General features: G+C 44.2%; 2 protein-coding genes across 2 annotated transcripts; one reads left to right on the top strand and one right to left on the bottom strand.

The window, feature by feature from the left end:
• Positions 1 to 364: 364 nt before the first annotated feature.
• LOC310999328 (growth/differentiation factor 8-like) lies at positions 365 to 4625 on the bottom strand. The gene is made up of 3 exons (XM_083989686.1): positions 3947 to 4625; positions 2550 to 2920; positions 365 to 1366 (listed from the first exon to the last, which is right to left on the bottom strand). The coding sequence occupies exons 1-3, from the start codon at positions 4290 to 4292 to the stop codon at positions 986 to 988; spliced, it is 1098 nt and encodes a 365-aa protein (XP_083845812.1). The 5' UTR covers positions 4293 to 4625; the 3' UTR covers positions 365 to 985.
• A 5573-nt stretch (positions 4626 to 10198) lies between these two features.
• LOC310997728 (NLR family CARD domain-containing protein 3-like) lies at positions 10199 to 15873 on the top strand. Its single transcript, XM_083987518.1, has 11 exons — positions 10199 to 10217; positions 10719 to 10826; positions 11069 to 11176; positions 11344 to 11433; positions 11637 to 11697; positions 11811 to 12033; positions 12142 to 13942; positions 14191 to 14364; positions 14554 to 14727; positions 14994 to 15040; positions 15139 to 15873. The coding sequence occupies exons 1-11, from the start codon at positions 10210 to 10212 to the stop codon at positions 15666 to 15668; spliced, it is 3324 nt and encodes a 1107-aa protein (XP_083843644.1). The 5' UTR covers positions 10199 to 10209; the 3' UTR covers positions 15669 to 15873.
• Positions 15874 to 16145: the final 272 nt, after the last annotated feature.

Below are 16145 nucleotides of genomic sequence, written 5' to 3'. Positions count from 1 at the left end.
CCAAGATTCATTGCGCAGCAGGAATGAAAACAATATGGCCGTCAGGGAGTTGTACAAAATTCGCCTGCGTCACATTTTCTTGCTGCAACATTTTTCAAACTTAACGAAAACACTTTCAGCTGCAACTCGAGTTCATTATTGTCTCTATCTGGGGCAGAGAGCGGGCGGCATGTCGGCCCAGAGTCACTCGGTTCATGTTTTTCAAAATAAGACGCCCCGCGGAGGTTTGTTCTGATCAGGGCTCAAATCAGGACACGTTTCATAAGACAGGAAGCAGCAGGAGTGTGTCCACGGATCAGCGCACCACGGAGCGTTCATGGATGAAAATCAGCAGAGTTGCATCTGATTGAATGTTAAAACTGTGTGCTGCTGACCTCTTCAACATCTTCATCTCTGAGGACACGCACCACCAGCAGCACCACAATGCAACAATAACTTAAAGGAGACATATTCTGTCCCTTTTCCACAAATTAAAACAGTTCCCTTGTGTCTTAAAGACATATCTGTGACATGCTTCGGTCAAAAAACCCCAAGGATCAAACATCACAGCTCAAAACAGCTCTGTTCAGAACGGCTGGTTTCAGTGCCTGTCCCTTTAAATGCAAATTAGCCTCTACTTGCCCCGCCCCTTTTACGGAGGGGTGGTTTTACGCAAATTCGGATCCTAATTACGTCACTGGAAGAGAACTGAGGGAATAGCTCGTAAAACCACATGGATTTCAACCTAAGGAGCCTGAAAATTACAGATTTTTTTTGTCAATTCTCACATTTTGGGGACCGGAAGGTGAAACAAACACCTAAATATATGTTAAAGCCTTCAAGAAGTGATATTTCCATAATATGTCCCCTTTAAAGCAGCTATTTAATAATAACAATGGATGGAGTGAGAATGTGTTGTGCTCGTGTGTCTTTTTTTTTTTGGTTCGGATAAAAGAATAAAGTCTGAAGCTACAGAGGAAATCCCGTAAGTCCTGCAGGAGTTCCCTCAGGAGCAGCCGCAGTGGTCCACCACCATGGACGGGATCTTGCCGTAGATGATCTGCTCCTTGCGGTTGAAGTAGAGCATGTTGATGGGCGACATCTTGGTGGGCGTGCAGCAGGGCCCGGCGCTGCCCCGCGGGTTGGCCTTGTTCACCAGGTGAGCGTGCGGGTACTGCTGCAGGTGCATGAACTCGCACTCCCCCGAGCAGTAGTTGGCCCGGTAGCGTTTGGGCGCGATGATCCAGTCCCAGCCGAACTCCTCGAAGTCCACGGTGAGCGGGTAGCGGCAGCAGCGCGTCTCCGAGGACTCCTCGTCGCAGTTGAGGCCGGAGTCGCGGCGGGATCTCTTGGGGCTGTCGAGGATCTTCACCTCGATGAACGGTTGCTGAGGAGGAAAATACAACAACGTCACGTTTTCATTCACAAAGCTGAGGTGAAACATCTGGACCCAGTTGTTCAAAAGGATCAAAATGATCCAGATTTTCATCCCTTGTTTTGTCATCCAGGATCACGTCATCCATCTTTAGTTTTATCCCAGTTGCTCAGAGCATCAGTCTGGTCCAGATACAAACTTTTTAAAGATTAAATTAAAATTTCAAATTTCATTTAAATATCCAGAAGTTGGGGAAAAAACATTCAGAGTTCTTTGAATCATTTGTACGATAAAAAGTTAATTTCATTTACTTTATCGTTGTAACAGTTTAAAACTCAGGTGCAAAATATAAATAAATTTGACCCATTTGAATTTAATTTATTTACATTTATATACATTTTGTTCCTGACTCCACCAAACTGCTAGCCTGACAAACCAGACTACATCATTAAAATGTCTAGTCTGGTAACGACCGGTAGACCTCGGCTCAACCCAGGGGGCGGGATGAAGGCTGTCTTTCAAACTGCCTCTGCACCAATAGGGTAGCGCTACGACCAATCAGAGCAAAGAGCAGGATGATGTAGATTAAACTTTTCCCATATCCCGTCGGCAAAACACCAAATACATCCTTCTTCCAAATGAATGACTTCAGTGCAGTTTCTTGCTCAACTTTTAAAGAAAATTACAAGTTTAATCCTTTCAAAGTTGATGCCAACGCCGATTTAAACGATTCCTTTGCCAAAGCCATCTTCCTGTCATGTTTTTCACCGTAGCAAGTATAGCTAAGCCCGCCCAACGACTCTCTAAACAGATAGAGCGCTGTGATTGGTGAACACAAACGGTGTTCGAGACTCAAAAAGTTCCTATGGCTCGTTTCTAGACCCACCCACGGAGCAAATAGATTTGCTGCCGCTAGGGTGCAGCTAGATTTTTAGGCTAGCAAACCGCTGGGATCAGAATAATCCTGATGTTTTGGATCAAAGTTTTGAGCGACACAAACTGAGGTTTGATCCATATTATAAAACCAAGACTGGATCACGTGATCTGATCCGATCTCAGAATCTGTTTTCAGTTTTGAAACGACCCATTTTCCAGATTTGATCCGATCCATGATCAGGTAACTTTTGAACAACTGGGCCGTGGTGACGTCACCACCGGCGGCTCCAGATGTTGCAGCTGCTGCCCTGCGACTCACCAGCCCCTCCTCGCCGGGCTCTGCCGAGGTGATGGCCAGGTCTTCTCCTCTGGAGTCGAAGGCGTTGATCTCGACGCTGTAGTTGGTCTCCGGCTGACGCAGCCAGACCTGCAGCAGCGACTTGATGTCCACGCTCTGCCAGGAGCTGGCGCCGGCGTCCGTGTCGATCTTCAGGGAGCGGACCCGGACCCGCGTGTTGTTCCCCTCCCGGCCGGGTTTGAGGTGGGAGATCTGCAGGAAGACGGTGGTGACGGCGTCGGCCGGACGCAGGTGCACCCACAGCTTGGCGCTCAGGATGTTCTTGGGCTGGATCTTTGGACTGAGGCTGAAGAGGCAGCAGGAGAACAACTCGTCCTGGGCGATCGGATTGGCTGGAAGAAACCAATCAGATAGATCACAACATGATGACCTCATCACATAAGAGCAGCTTTAAAACTTTGTTTCTCTGTTCATTAATACAACAACATGAACACCAATGTGTCTCCATATGGATGTAATTATATGATTTAATTATGGTGAGACACAGATTTCACCATGAAACTTCCCAAGTTTATCATTTACATTAAGACAAATGTTTTTGTGAATGTTTAAATATGCAAACGAGGCAATATCTAATGAAATATTTGCTAATTTGCATATATTTCCAGAACAGAAATCTGAACAATGGATAAAGCTACTTTCAAAATTCTTGTTTTATTTTGTTGACATATTAGAGTCAGAAGTTTTTACAGAGGAGGATTTTGGATATCTCTTTTTATCACTCTGTAAATGAGAAAATACTGTCACCAGCCCTAAAAAAAAAAAAAAAATTTCGCCCTTTTTTTAGTAATAAAATGTTGTATAAATGAGGCTGTGAATGATATATCAACAATCCCCTCTGTAAAAACCTTCAGAATATAGACAGGGATCAAAGTGGAAGGTTTGGTGTCTGTAAGTGCTGCTGAAGTGGAGATTTCTAGCTCAGAGTCTGAGTCTGAAAAACTCACTTTGAGAAAACGGCCTTTAAAGACTTGGACTGTAAAATTCAAAGGGAAATAACGATTTTTGGAGCTTATAACATGAAAGATCATTGTTCAGGAGAGAGACAGAGATTTACAATGATACCTGACAGACGAAAGAGACATGATAAAGAAGCAAAACAGCCCAAAATCTCAAAATTGATCCGTGCATGAAAAAACTGTTTTCGCCTTTCGTGTCTCGCTTTAATATTTAAACCAACTGAGATGACAACGATAATCTAAAGAGATTATATTTTGTGTTTAGCAGGATACAAACGAGCTGCCTGTCCGTGACTGTTCGGCGAAAAAAAAAAAACTTTACGCACGGTTTTCGCTTTTTACGCACAAAAAAAGAACCAGAAAAAGAAGCTTTGCTTTGGTTTGGTTTGGTTTAGTTACGCATGGTGGCCATGGTGATGATGGTCTCCGTGGTCGCGTGGTCCTCGTCCTCCACGCGCGGGTCGTACTGGTCCAGCAGCTGCGTCAGAGGCGGCGCTTTGGGCAGCAGCTGGCGGATCATGTCGCGGCTGATGTTGGGCGCCTGCTCCAGCCGCAGGATGCTGAGGATCTGGGACCTGATGTTGTGGAGCCGCATCTGCTTGCTGTGCTCCCGGAAGTCGCAGGCCGAGCACTGCTCTCCGCTGTCGGCCGCCGCCTGCAGCAGCTTGGGGCTCTGCTTGTTGGGCTCCATGGACGAAGCTGCAGCTGCGGAGAGGACGACGGCCAGAAGGAACCAGAGGAGCATCCTGGGCAGACGGAGAGAGAGGCCGGAGCGGTGACGCCGGCTGATATGAGTCTGTCCCTTCTGTCCTTCTCCGCTTTATGATTGGCTCCCGGGAGGAACCGTTCATTTTTCTCTTTTTTTTAATCAGATGGGACATTTAAAGAGGTAGCAAAACTTTATGATCAATATCCAGATGATTCAGTTAAGGATCTCCACTTCAGATGAGATCAGATCTGAAAATGTTTTTTATTTGAACAATTAAAACCTGGAGTCACTAAATAAAGTTGCTTTAGTTGCAGGATAAAATCAGCTCAGATAAAAAAAAAAAAAAAAAAAAAACACAGACCATCATCACTCTGCCCTGCGAGCTGTGTAAACTCCCACCCTCTGCAAGGACCCTGAAGGCACCGTCACCTGTTGACCTCAGGCCTTGTATCTAAACCAAACAGACATGACCCACTTTCTACTTCTGTTTTCACCTGTAGCTCTAAAACTCTGGTGTTTTTTATTAGTTCTTTACTTTTTATTGATCTATTTCAATACAATGAACTCAAAATAAAAGTTTAACTGAATTGATTCAACTCAAAACAGACGGTAAAATAAAACTTCTGGGTCACATTATGGATCTGGAAAACATGCACATGGCTCAAATATGGATTTAAAGAAAGTTTATTCAACTATCCAATGAATTAAAATAGAGATAAATGACTTATAACTGTAAATGACAGGTCAGGGGACACAGGGATGTTGTTATGGGATGGGTGGGACGGATCGATGTGCTCCTCCTCCACTCTGCAGGAGGAGGAGGAGGAAACTTTAAATCAACCTGCTCTCCGTCCACGCCGGCCTTTACATGTGACAGTGGGTGGGTGGATTTCCTCCCCTGTAAGAGGCCGTACCTGGTTATTACAGACTGGTTCTACTGTTGTTGGTTCAACAGAAGCTCACAGGTGGTTATTTAGGGGGAAACACTCTTCTTCTAACCGCCACTTGGAAGTTGTGTCATGAGACTGAGAGAGGCTCTGTGAGATGGGATGTAACCAGTCCAGGAGCTCGGAGCAGAAGGAGCAGGAGGAGGCCGAGCGAGGAGGTGAAAGCACAGCCTTATTCCTGCAGGAGGAGGTGGAGGTGGAGGAGATGGCATCCGACTGCTCTTCGCCGCTCCCTCCTCCTCCTCCTCCTCCTCCTCCAGTTGGGACACGAGTTCTGGATTTTGCCCACAAGATGTCGGAGGATGTGTTGGCTCAGGCGCTGCAGCTCTGCTGGCAGGTGGAGGCTCGGCACAAGGACCTGCCGTATATTGACGACGAGGGCGACTATCTCGTATGACAGAGAGAAAACGCAGTACAAACATCAACACACGTCTGAGCTTTTTCTGTCTCAGCTCCTTTTAAAGCTGCTCACAGGAGGAAATCAAGCTTTCCTTTCTGGTCTGGTGTCTCCTCCTCTGTGTCTCTAACCCTCCTCTCCTCCATGTGATGTGCATTTGTTTTTTTCAACGAAGCCAGTGAGAAATGAATTCATGGAGCGGTGGATAACGTTACACTGCAAAAACTCAAAATTTTTCCAAGAATATTTGTCTTATTTCTTGTCAAAATGTCTCATTTCTAGTCAAAACTAAACTTTTTCCACTTACAATAAGACTCATCACATAAAAATGAACTTGTTTTTAGATCATTTTCATTTGTTTCAAACAAATTTTCACTTGAAATAAGTAGAAAAATCTGCCAGTGAAAGCAAAGTTTTTTTGTGCTTGTAATAAGAAAGAAAAACTTGATCCACTGTCAGATTTTTTTACTTATTTCAAGTGAAAATACGCTTGAAAGAAGTAAAAAGTGTCTAAAAACAAGCTGCTTTTTATGTGATGAGTCTTATTTTAAGTATAATGAGATTTGTTTTGACTAGAAATGACATTTTGATTAGAAATAAGACACATATTCTTGGTAAGAATTTGAGTTTTTGCAGTGCATTTATCATCATGTGTATTTTTGTGTGGTTTTATCTGTCATAAACAAGAGATTACGGGTTACGGGTAGCGTTTGTGACGAGAGCTGGGACACCGGGTCGGTGGCTCTGATCTTACAAGGTTGGAAATCCTGCAGAGTTCCTCTTTAAAGCCTCTTTAACACTTCCCTACGGATTATTCCTCTTCTACATCTGGACAACTGGACTAATCAAGTGAAAACCTACAGAAGACGGAGCCTCAGGCCTCGGAGACGAGTCACGTTGCACAGTGTCTCCTTCATTTGCTGTGGGACGTGGTCGTGTGTCACGCACCTGTTGGACAGGACGACCTTGTCACTCGACGTGTTTACCGACAGCGCAGGCAGCGTTTCTGTGGACATGACAACAGAGGCAGACTGAGGGCGGCTCAGGGTTAAGTCAATGTTTCCCTGCTCGGCCTTTCATGTCTGACTTTGGCAGCAGAACAGATAAAAAAAGACGACAAAGAGAAACACACAAAATCATGTTGCAATGAAAACAACTAAAACTGCATTTAAATAAAGTTCATTTTGACTTTTAACATCAGTTTGAACTGTAAAATCATTTGTTACCTCGTTATTTGCAGGAAGCCTCTGTTAAACCCACTGTGTTTAACTGAGGCTTCATGGTAAAAACTTTTCACCTGCACATTCCTGTTCCTTTCAGGTGAGTCATTCACCTGCACCAGGAGGCAGAGCTACACCTGTCGCCTGAAATGACCCTGCAAGGAGGAGGAGGAGGAGGAGGAGGAGCTCTAAAGATGTTCTGTAGTTACATAACGAACACATATTATAATTATGATTACATAACTGAATTCAACAATGTTATTCGTTAAATAATTTATGATCTGTTGTTACATTTACTCAAGAATCAACATCTTTACTAAAACTCAAGATATAATAGGAGAAGCTCAGATTAGATTTAAGATTTTAAAAAAGACTGAAAGATTGTTTCTGTTTAAGTCTTAAGTAGATTTTATTTGTTTCAAGTGCAGAAATACAGCAGCAACAGAGCAGGAGTGTTGGATATGTGCAGCACAGTTCATCCCAGTGCAGAAGAGGAGCACAGCGGCAGGCAGCGTCTCAGTGCGTCTGGTGCCTGGAAGACAAGACAGAGGGAGGTAACACTTTACAATAAGGTACACAAAGTTAGAGTAGTTACTGAGGAACTAAGGTACAACATTAGAGTAGTTACTCATTGTGATGTCTCACTTCACTTTAGGGTCCAAAAAGAGTAACTAATGATTAAGTAATAGTTAGTAACAGTAATTTGATTAGGGTTTACTGAAGAATTGACCATTAACTAATAGTTAGTTCCTCATTAGTTCCTCAGTAACTCATTTTCTACCTTATTTACTTTTAATTTATTTCTCACCTTCCTACCAGTGTCCACGCCCGTGGCCGCGACCACGCCCGTGCCCCTGGCCGTGCTTATGTTTGTGTCTGCGTCCATGTTTTCCATGGCCGCCGCCGCGCTCGTCATCACTGCCGCTCTCTCCACTGCCGCTGCTGCTGCCGCTGCCATGGCGACGACGAGGGCTCCCATCGGCGCTGCCATGGCGACGACGAGGGCTCCCATCGGCGCTCCCATGGCGACGGCGAGGGCTGTGGTCATGTTCGCGGTCTCCATGGTGATCGGGGCTGTGCTGGTCCCGGCGGTGGCGGTCATCGTGGTCACGGTTGCGGTCACGTCTCCTGTCACCATCTTCACCATCTTCTCCGTGCCGATCTCCTCCATGCTGATCTCCATGGCGATCTCCTCCATGGCGATCTTCATCCCGATTTCCATGGCGATCTCCTCCATGGCTATCTCCATGGCGATCTCCTCCATGGCGATCTTTATCCCTATCTCCATGGCGATCTCCTCCATGGCGATCTTTATCCCTATCTCCATGGCGATCTCCTCCATGGCTATCTCCATGGCGATCTCCTCCATGTGAGCCCTGGTCGCCCGGCGCGGGGCCGAGGTCGTAGCCCGACGGGTGGCTGTCTGTGGATGGGCGAAGACAGAGGTAAATTTAGAGGAAACACATCTGCAACATCTGGAGAGACGGTTGTCGTTGGCATGGCGACGATGATGCGATGTCTCACCTGAGCTGGTGCTGAACATTTCCTGTCTGTGATCTCCTTATGATGCACTATAATTAAATAAAAGAAGAAGAAGACGAGCAGGGAGGGGCCGTTCAACCAGTTTGACTGAACAGAAACAACATTTAAACACTCAACAAAGAGCAATGTCGACGTTTTTACAAACCAACAAGTCAGTTTTGTGTTATTTTTTTGTATTTTTTATATTTCCAAGTTGTAGCCTAAGCAGTTTAAAACTTTTTCAACCATAAAAACAATCCTTTCTGTTTAATTTCCCATAATTTAACAGCACAAAAAAACAAAAACAACAGACAACTTTAATAGATAAAGTATAAAGTAGAATAAATAAATAAAATGCAGAGGAATACAGTGGAATCAAGCATCAATAAATAGAATGAATAAATAGATAGGTTACTAAGATTGACCAATAAGATATGCCGTACATGATAAAATGAAATAAAATCATTATAAAGAATTTAAGAGACGAATAGCGACACTGAATTAAAATACTGTCGTCGTCCTCCATGAAAACATTTCTAACAACAGAAGATAAATCTACTTACATGATGTGAGGAGCAGTCAGCTGCTGCTGTCGGTGCAGAGGAGACGATGACACTGTAATTAATAAACTCAACAGCTGCATTCTTGTGTCAGCACGTCAGTGAGGCGTCCACCTTGATTTGTCATTCAAATTAAAGAGGAGCACTTCACTTCTGTCGCCTCCTTTTTTTTATTGTCGTCATGTTAACAAAAAGAAGAAAAAAACAAAATAAAGGATGAATATGAGGTGTAAAAACTGACTGAAAGAAACAGACATCTCTCTATAATCAGTAACTTCTGAATGTATCAAAGACTGAGAGCTGCTCTGGATTAATTCAGATAATAAACTATTATAAAACTGTTCTGTCAAAAATAAAATGCTGCACCGCTCCTGGTTTTGTTTCCAGCTTGAAAAACCTCTGATGTGTCTGAGCAGCTTCAAAGGGAAGACAAAGACGCCATGTTGGATTCCAACACAGGCCGAGTTAAAAAATAAAATAAAATAAATAAATAAATAATAATAATCTTAATTTAGCCAATTTCATAACACAGGACAACAGAACAGCAGCAGTCACTGTTAAAATCCTGATTTTATATCCATAAATAAAAATTCACTTTGCTTTATATCAATATTTACATGTCAAGATCAATGCAAAAAAAAGTAGCACCTATTGATAACTGATATGTGTGATATAATTGATATTATGAGGATGTAATGTAGACTAATTTCTTGTTAATTTCAAAATGGATACAAGTCCCCATTCAATCTGGATAGTTTATTATTATACTTAAACATTTCATGTTTATTGATGCTGGGCTTTTGTTCACTGTGCACATATAAATCTGCCTGATCGTTGACCTTTGTCCTCGGTTTATTCAGGTTTTATAATCATAAAACCTGAATAAACCAAGGACAAAGGTGACAGAGCGGAGGCAGCAGTGTTCGACACATCTCACTCAGTCGACGGGCTTTTACTTCGGCAGATGTGTAAAGAAGAAGACAGATGAGGAACACTTGTCTCCCACTGACCACAGTAAGTACAGTCATCGTTACAGCTGCTATAAGTAATAATAGAAGGATAAATCTAGATTTTCATGCTATAAAGAAAGAAATGACATGCAAGAGTGCTTCACGTGAGAAGATGTAAACATGAAAGCTCATTAGAGGCACTGAAATAGAATAAAAACATAGAATAATTACATAAAAAAAAGAGCAAAGTTTCGATTTTGAAGCCAAATCTGTGTTTTTATCCGATATACCATTACTTTAATTGACTATCTTTTCTCTGTCTAGTCCCACATCAGGGCGGCTGCAGATTAAATACAACATGGACAGGTAATCCATACTTATTACAATTTTTATTCCTATTACTTTTATTTTATTATCAGGCTGTGGCGCTGATACTTGTACTTTGGACCGTCTCTTTACAAAAACAACATATTATCCATGTATCTCTGTAGACGAGACCTTATCACAGATCTTTGACCTTATGTTCCTTCTACTTAACTGAAGACATAAAAACAAAGTCTGATATAAAAAGCTTTATGGACACAGAGCCTGAACATTGTGCCAGGGAAGCGCTGTCACCCTCTAGTGACGGTTTCACTAATACACCGGTGGATAACCCAAACCTGCTCTGCAAAAACATTCATTTGGAACATTTTGCACTGGCAAATATTTTTAAATTCTTCGAAAATCCAATATAATCTTATCAATATTAGATATTTATGCTACAAAGTACACACCATGCAGTGCATTAGTTAAATTTAACATTTTATCATGTCCACACCTTAGACTTGGTATAAACCAACGAATGTGTAACCGTCCATCCACCAGGACCCACCATGATGGACCTGATCCCAGCTGTGTGTCCATGAAGAGTGACCGGTCAAAACAAGACATAGTGAACTTAAAAGATGGACATTGTTCCAGCCGGACACAGAAGTACGTGACATTATAGTGAAACAAACAGTAACTTAATCTGCACAACTCATTGTGCTTTTCTGTTTGGTGAATGCATGATTTAAGAAACTAAGTTTCTGCAAAGTGTTTAATAATTTGCAGTGAAGCATGTGCAACACTGATCAAACACAACTCCAATCTAATGTGTAGCATTTAGCAAATTTTATTTGTTTGTTTGTTGTTGTTTTCAAACCTGCATGTGTGTGTAATTGTCCATCCACCAGGATCCACCATGATGGACCTGATCCCAGCTGTGTGTCCATGAAGAGTGACCGGTCAAAACAAGACATTGTGAACCTCAAAGACGGACATTGTTCCAGTCGGACAGAGAAGTAAATGAAACAAACAGCTGTTAGTAAATAACTCCATCTGCACAACTCATTGTGCTTTTCTGTTTGGTGAAGAAACTTCTGCAAAAGTTTCTGCAAAGTGTTGACTATTTTTTTGCAGTGAAGCATGTTGTTGTTTTTACATCTTAAAGTAACTGTCCATCCACCAGGACCCACCATGACAGACCTGAGCCCAGCGGTGTGTCCATGAAGAGCGACCTGTCAAAACAAGACATAGTGAACTTCAAAGAGGAGCAGAAGTAAGCTCTATCTCACTGATTACTGTCACAAGAAAATCATAATCTTTATCTCTTCATCTTTATGACTTTATGTGATCAGGTGAGAGGCAGCTACAAGAAACCAGCTCGCTGTGTCAATCATCTCCCTGTTACAGTCAATGGAGCATAAACATGGTTTTAAACTGTCTTTTTAGTCACATAGTGTTGTTTTGTTCTTCCTCCAGTGTGGACGAGGTGTCGGACTCAGATCAGTTGAATGAAACCGATCTGGACTCCACATTACAGGTCAGCATTTGGACTTTGAACGCCAGCTATGCATGAAATGAAAAACAAACATTCATTTCAGTGTCGTCTTCTTCTTCAGTGTTAATGTCTAAATCGCACTTTTGTCTTTATAGCTTTTTGAGGACAGCATTAATACGTTTGTGAAAAATGAGCTTAAGGGGTTTCGGAGGGTTTTGAACACTCGTCCAGATGACAAGACGAGGAAGAGGGAGGGTGAGGAGGTGGCTGATGGTGAGGATGAAGAGCAGATGAGGAGCAGAAGATCTTTTCTGAAGATCGCAGTGAGCTTCCTGAGGAGGATGAAGCAGGAGGAACTGGCCGACCGTCTGCAGAGCAGTAAGAGGATCTTCACATTTGACCATAATGTGCTGAGTTCAGAACATGTTTAAGATATTACAGCTGTGAGATCTACTCGTTGGTCTGAATCCTTGTTTGCTCCTTCAGGAGGTTCTGCTGGCATGTGCCAGGAAAAACACAAGTCCAACCTGGCTAAGAAGTTCCGGTGTGTGTTTGAGGGGATCTCTAAAGCAGGAAAACCAACTCCTCTGAACCAGATCTACACAGATCTCTACATCACAGGGGGAGGGACTGGAGAGGTCAATGATGAACATGAGGTCAGATGGATTGAGACAGCGTCCAGGAAACAAGCTGGATTGGAAACAACCATCAGACAAGAAGACATCTTTAAAGTCCCACCTGGAAGAGATGAACCAATCAGAACAGTGGTGACAAAGGGAGTGGCTGGCATTGGGAAAACAGTCTTAACACAGAAGTTCACTCTGGACTGGGCTGAAGAGAAAACCAACCAGAACATACACTTCACATTTCCCTTCACCTTCAGAGAGCTGAATGTACTGAAGGAGAAGAAGTTCAGCTTGGTGGAACTTGTTCATCACTTATTCTCTGAAACCAAAGAAGCAGGAATCTGCAGGTTTGATCAGTTCCAGGTGGTCTTCATCTTTGACGGTCTGGACGAGTGTCGACTTCCTCTGGACTTCCACAACACTGAGATCCTGACTGATGTGACAGAGTCCACCTCAGTGGACGTGCTGCTGACCAACCTCATCAGGGGGAAACTGCTTCCCTCTGCTCGCCTCTGGATAACCACACGACCTGCAGCAGCCAATCAGATCCCTCCTGAATGTGTTGGCATGGTGACAGAGGTCAGAGGGTTCACTGACCCACAGAAGGAAGAGTACTTCAAGAAGAGGTCCAGAGATGAGGAGCAGGCCAAGAAGATCATCTCCCACATCAAGACCTCACGAAGCCTTCACATCATGTGCCACATCCCAGTCTTCTGCTGGATCACTGCTACAGTTCTGGAGGAGCTGTTGAAGACCAGAGAGGGAGGAGAGCTGCCCAAGACCCTGACTGAGATGTACATCCACTTCCTGGTGGTTCATCTAAAGCTAAAGAAAGTCAAGTACGATGGAGGAGCTGAGACAGATCCACACTGGAGTCCAGAGAGCAGGAAGATGATTGAGACTCTAGGAAAACTGGCTTTTGAGCAGCTGCAGAAAGGAAACCTGATCTTCTATGAATCAGACCTGACAGAGTGTGGCATCGATATCAGAGCAGCCTCAATGTACTCAGGAGTGTTCACACAGATCTTTAAAGAGGAGAGCGGCCTGTACCAGGACAAGATGTTCTGCTTCGTCCATCTGAGTGTTCAGGAGTTTCTGGCTGCTCTTCATGTCCATCTGACCTTCATCAACTCTGGACTTAACCTGATGAGAAAGAGATCAACCTCTTTTTGGTCTAAACTATTTCAAGACAAATGTGAACTGACCTGTTTCTACCAGAGCGCTGTAGACACAGCCTTACAGAGTCCAAATGGGCACTTGGACTTGGTCCTCCGCTTCCTCCTGGGTCTTTCACTGAAGACCAATCAGCGTCTTCTTCAGCTCCAGTTTGCGCACAAAGGAAGTACCTCACAGGCCAATGAGGAAACAGTCCAACACATCAGGGAGAAGATTGGTCAAACTCCTTCTGCAGAGAAAAGCATCAACCTGTTCCACTGTCTGAACGAACTGAATGATCGTTCTCTAGTGGAGCAGATCCAACTGTCCCTGAGTTCAGGACGTCTCTCCACAGACAAACTGTCTCCTGGTCAATGGGCGGCTCTGGTCTACATCTTACTGTCATCTGAGGAAGATCTGGACGTGTTTGACCTGAAGAAATACTCTGCTTCAGAGAAAGCTCTTCTGAGACTGTTGCCTGTGGTCAAAGCCTCCAACAAAGTTCTGTAAGTGAAGAGAGAGTTCAGTCATTTTAAGATACAGTGGCAAGAAAAAGTATGTAAACCCTTTGGAATTTCTTAGTTTTCTGCATTGATTGGCCATCTAATGTATCCGATCTGCCCGCAATGGAAAGCAAAGCAATTGATGCAGAAAACTAGGAAAATCCAAAGGGTTCACATACTTTTCCTTGCCTCTGTAGTTTGGTCCGAGTGGAAAAGTGTCATCATGTTCTTGTTTGTTGATGTTTCTCCAGACTGAGTGGCTGTAACCTCTCAGAGAAAAGCTGTGAAGCTCTGTCCACAGTCCTCAGCTCCCAGTCCTCTAGTCTCAGACACCTGGACCTGAGTAATAACGACCTGCAGGACTCAGGAGTCAGGGTCCTGTCTGGTGGACTGAAGAGTCCACACTGTGGACTGGAGACCCTCAGGTGAGGATCTAACTCATTCAGCGAAACACAGGAAAGATCTTCACGAAAGACAAGTAGTCAAGCCTAAACGTGATTCGGTTTCCTGAACAATTAACAATCAATCAATACTGTATCTGTGTGGATCCTGCTGGTCTAAGTCTAGGCTGTGAAGCTGATCTGATATGTATCTTGTGCATGTTTTGATTGAAGGTTGTCAGGATGTCTTGTCACAGAGGAAGGCTGTGCTTCTCTGGCCTCAGCTCTGAGCTCCAACCCCTCCCATCTGAAAGAGCTGGACCTGAGCTACAACCATCCAGGAGCCTCAGGAGTGAAGCTGCTGTCGGCCAGAGTGGAGGATCCAGACTGGAAACTGGAGACTCTCAGGTATGGAGAGGCTGCTGCCAAATATTTGAGCTGAAACCCACTGTTTTTTATGATCCTTGAAGTGAGATCTCAGGTTTTAGTGAGATGTAGGTGGATTTGCACTTACACTTTACAAAGGTAGACAAAATTAGAGTAGTTACTGAGGAACTAATGAGGAGCAACACCTCATTAGTTCCTCGTCCGTTCCTCATTAGTTCCTCAGTAACTACTCTAATTGTAAAGTGTTACCAATCTACAGTATAACAAGGAAATGTTCTTTCTTCCAGAGTGGAAAACAGTGGAGGCTGCAGGATGAGACCAGGTCTGAGGAAGTGTAAGTGTGTTTTTAACTACGAATGAAGAAAACAACTCTCCAACTACTTTTTATTTACATCATCAACCAGGAGTTTTCTGTCGTGTTCTCTCCATCAGATTTCTGTGAACTGACGCTGGACTCGAACACGGCGCTACCAAAACTCAAACTGTCTGACGACAACAGGCAGATGGTGGCGGTGGAGGAGGAGCAGCCCCGTCCGGATCATCCAGACAGATTCGACCACTGGGGTCAGATCCTGTGCTCCGCCGGTCTGACCGGCTGCTGTTACTGGGAGGTGGAGTGGGACGGCTGGGTCGACGTGGGCGTGACCTACAGAGGGATCCGGAGGAAAGGGGACGGGGCTGAGTCCAGGCTCGGAGGGAACCGTCAGTCCTGGGTTCTGGACTGTTCCACCGACGGTTTCATCATTTGTCACAAGAACAGCGGGACGTCGGTCCATCCTCCGGCTTCCTGGTCCAACAGAGTGGGGGTGTACCTGGACTGGCCCGCTGGCACTCTGTCCTTCTACAGCGTCGGCTCCGACACACAGATCCACCTCCACACCATCAGCACCACCTTCACTGAACCCGTCCACGCTGCGTTCAGGATCCGGGACAAGTCGTCGCTGACACTCTGTCCACTGTGAAACGAAACCGGTCAAGAACTATTGACGACTTCCAATCAGTCATCAGACAGACAGAGATCTGATCTCCCCTCACTTAGAGCAAGAACCACGTTACTGTGATTGTGTCCGTTTCCCTCAGGTGATAAGTGTCGTGTCGTCAGACTGCGTGGGAAAGGAGGTGAAAAGCGACAACCAGGAGTGCTAGCAGGCAGCAGCCCTTTATTAGCGTGCAACCACCTGACTGAGGAGGAAACCCCGTGACACTCTTTTCTACATACTTCTGGCGCCCTCTAAGGGACATAGTGTGCAACACCTTGAACAGCGGGGCGCTGTCTAACCTGACACCCAATTTAACCTTACTTTAACATTTGTTGTGCTTTTCTCTTAAACACCACAATAAGTTTAGACTTACTTTATTTTTTCTTACTGTTTTTACTATTGTTATGCAACAAGACACCAAAGTAGATTCACTGTTCTGTGTCGACGTGGAAATAAAGC

The sequence above is a fragment of the Trachurus trachurus genome (genome assembly GCF_905171665.1).
Source record: "Trachurus trachurus genome assembly, chromosome: 2".
Lineage (NCBI taxonomy): Eukaryota > Metazoa > Chordata > Actinopteri > Carangiformes > Carangidae > Trachurus > Trachurus trachurus.
This window is presented reverse-complemented; position numbering and strand designations above follow the sequence as displayed.

Bases quoted from the DNA above. Each gene is read 5' to 3' on its own strand.
- LOC310999328 (XM_083989686.1), bottom strand. From the start codon at position 4,292: ATGCTCCTCTGGTTCCTTCTGGCCGTCGTCCTCTCCGCAGCTGCAGCT. The intron at 2,921-3,946 runs GTAACTAAACCA...GGTTTCTTCCAG, and splicing joins CATCACCATGGCCACCATGC to CCAATCCGATCGCCCAGGAC. The intron at 1,367-2,549 runs GTGAGTCGCAGG...TTTCCTCCTCAG, and splicing joins AGCCCGGCGAGGAGGGGCTG to CAACCGTTCATCGAGGTGAA.
- LOC310997728 (XM_083987518.1), top strand. The intron at 11,698-11,810 runs GTCAGCATTTGG...TTGTCTTTATAG, and splicing joins ATCTGGACTCCACATTACAG to CTTTTTGAGGACAGCATTAA. The intron at 15,041-15,138 runs GTAAGTGTGTTT...TCTCTCCATCAG, and splicing joins GAGACCAGGTCTGAGGAAGT to ATTTCTGTGAACTGACGCTG.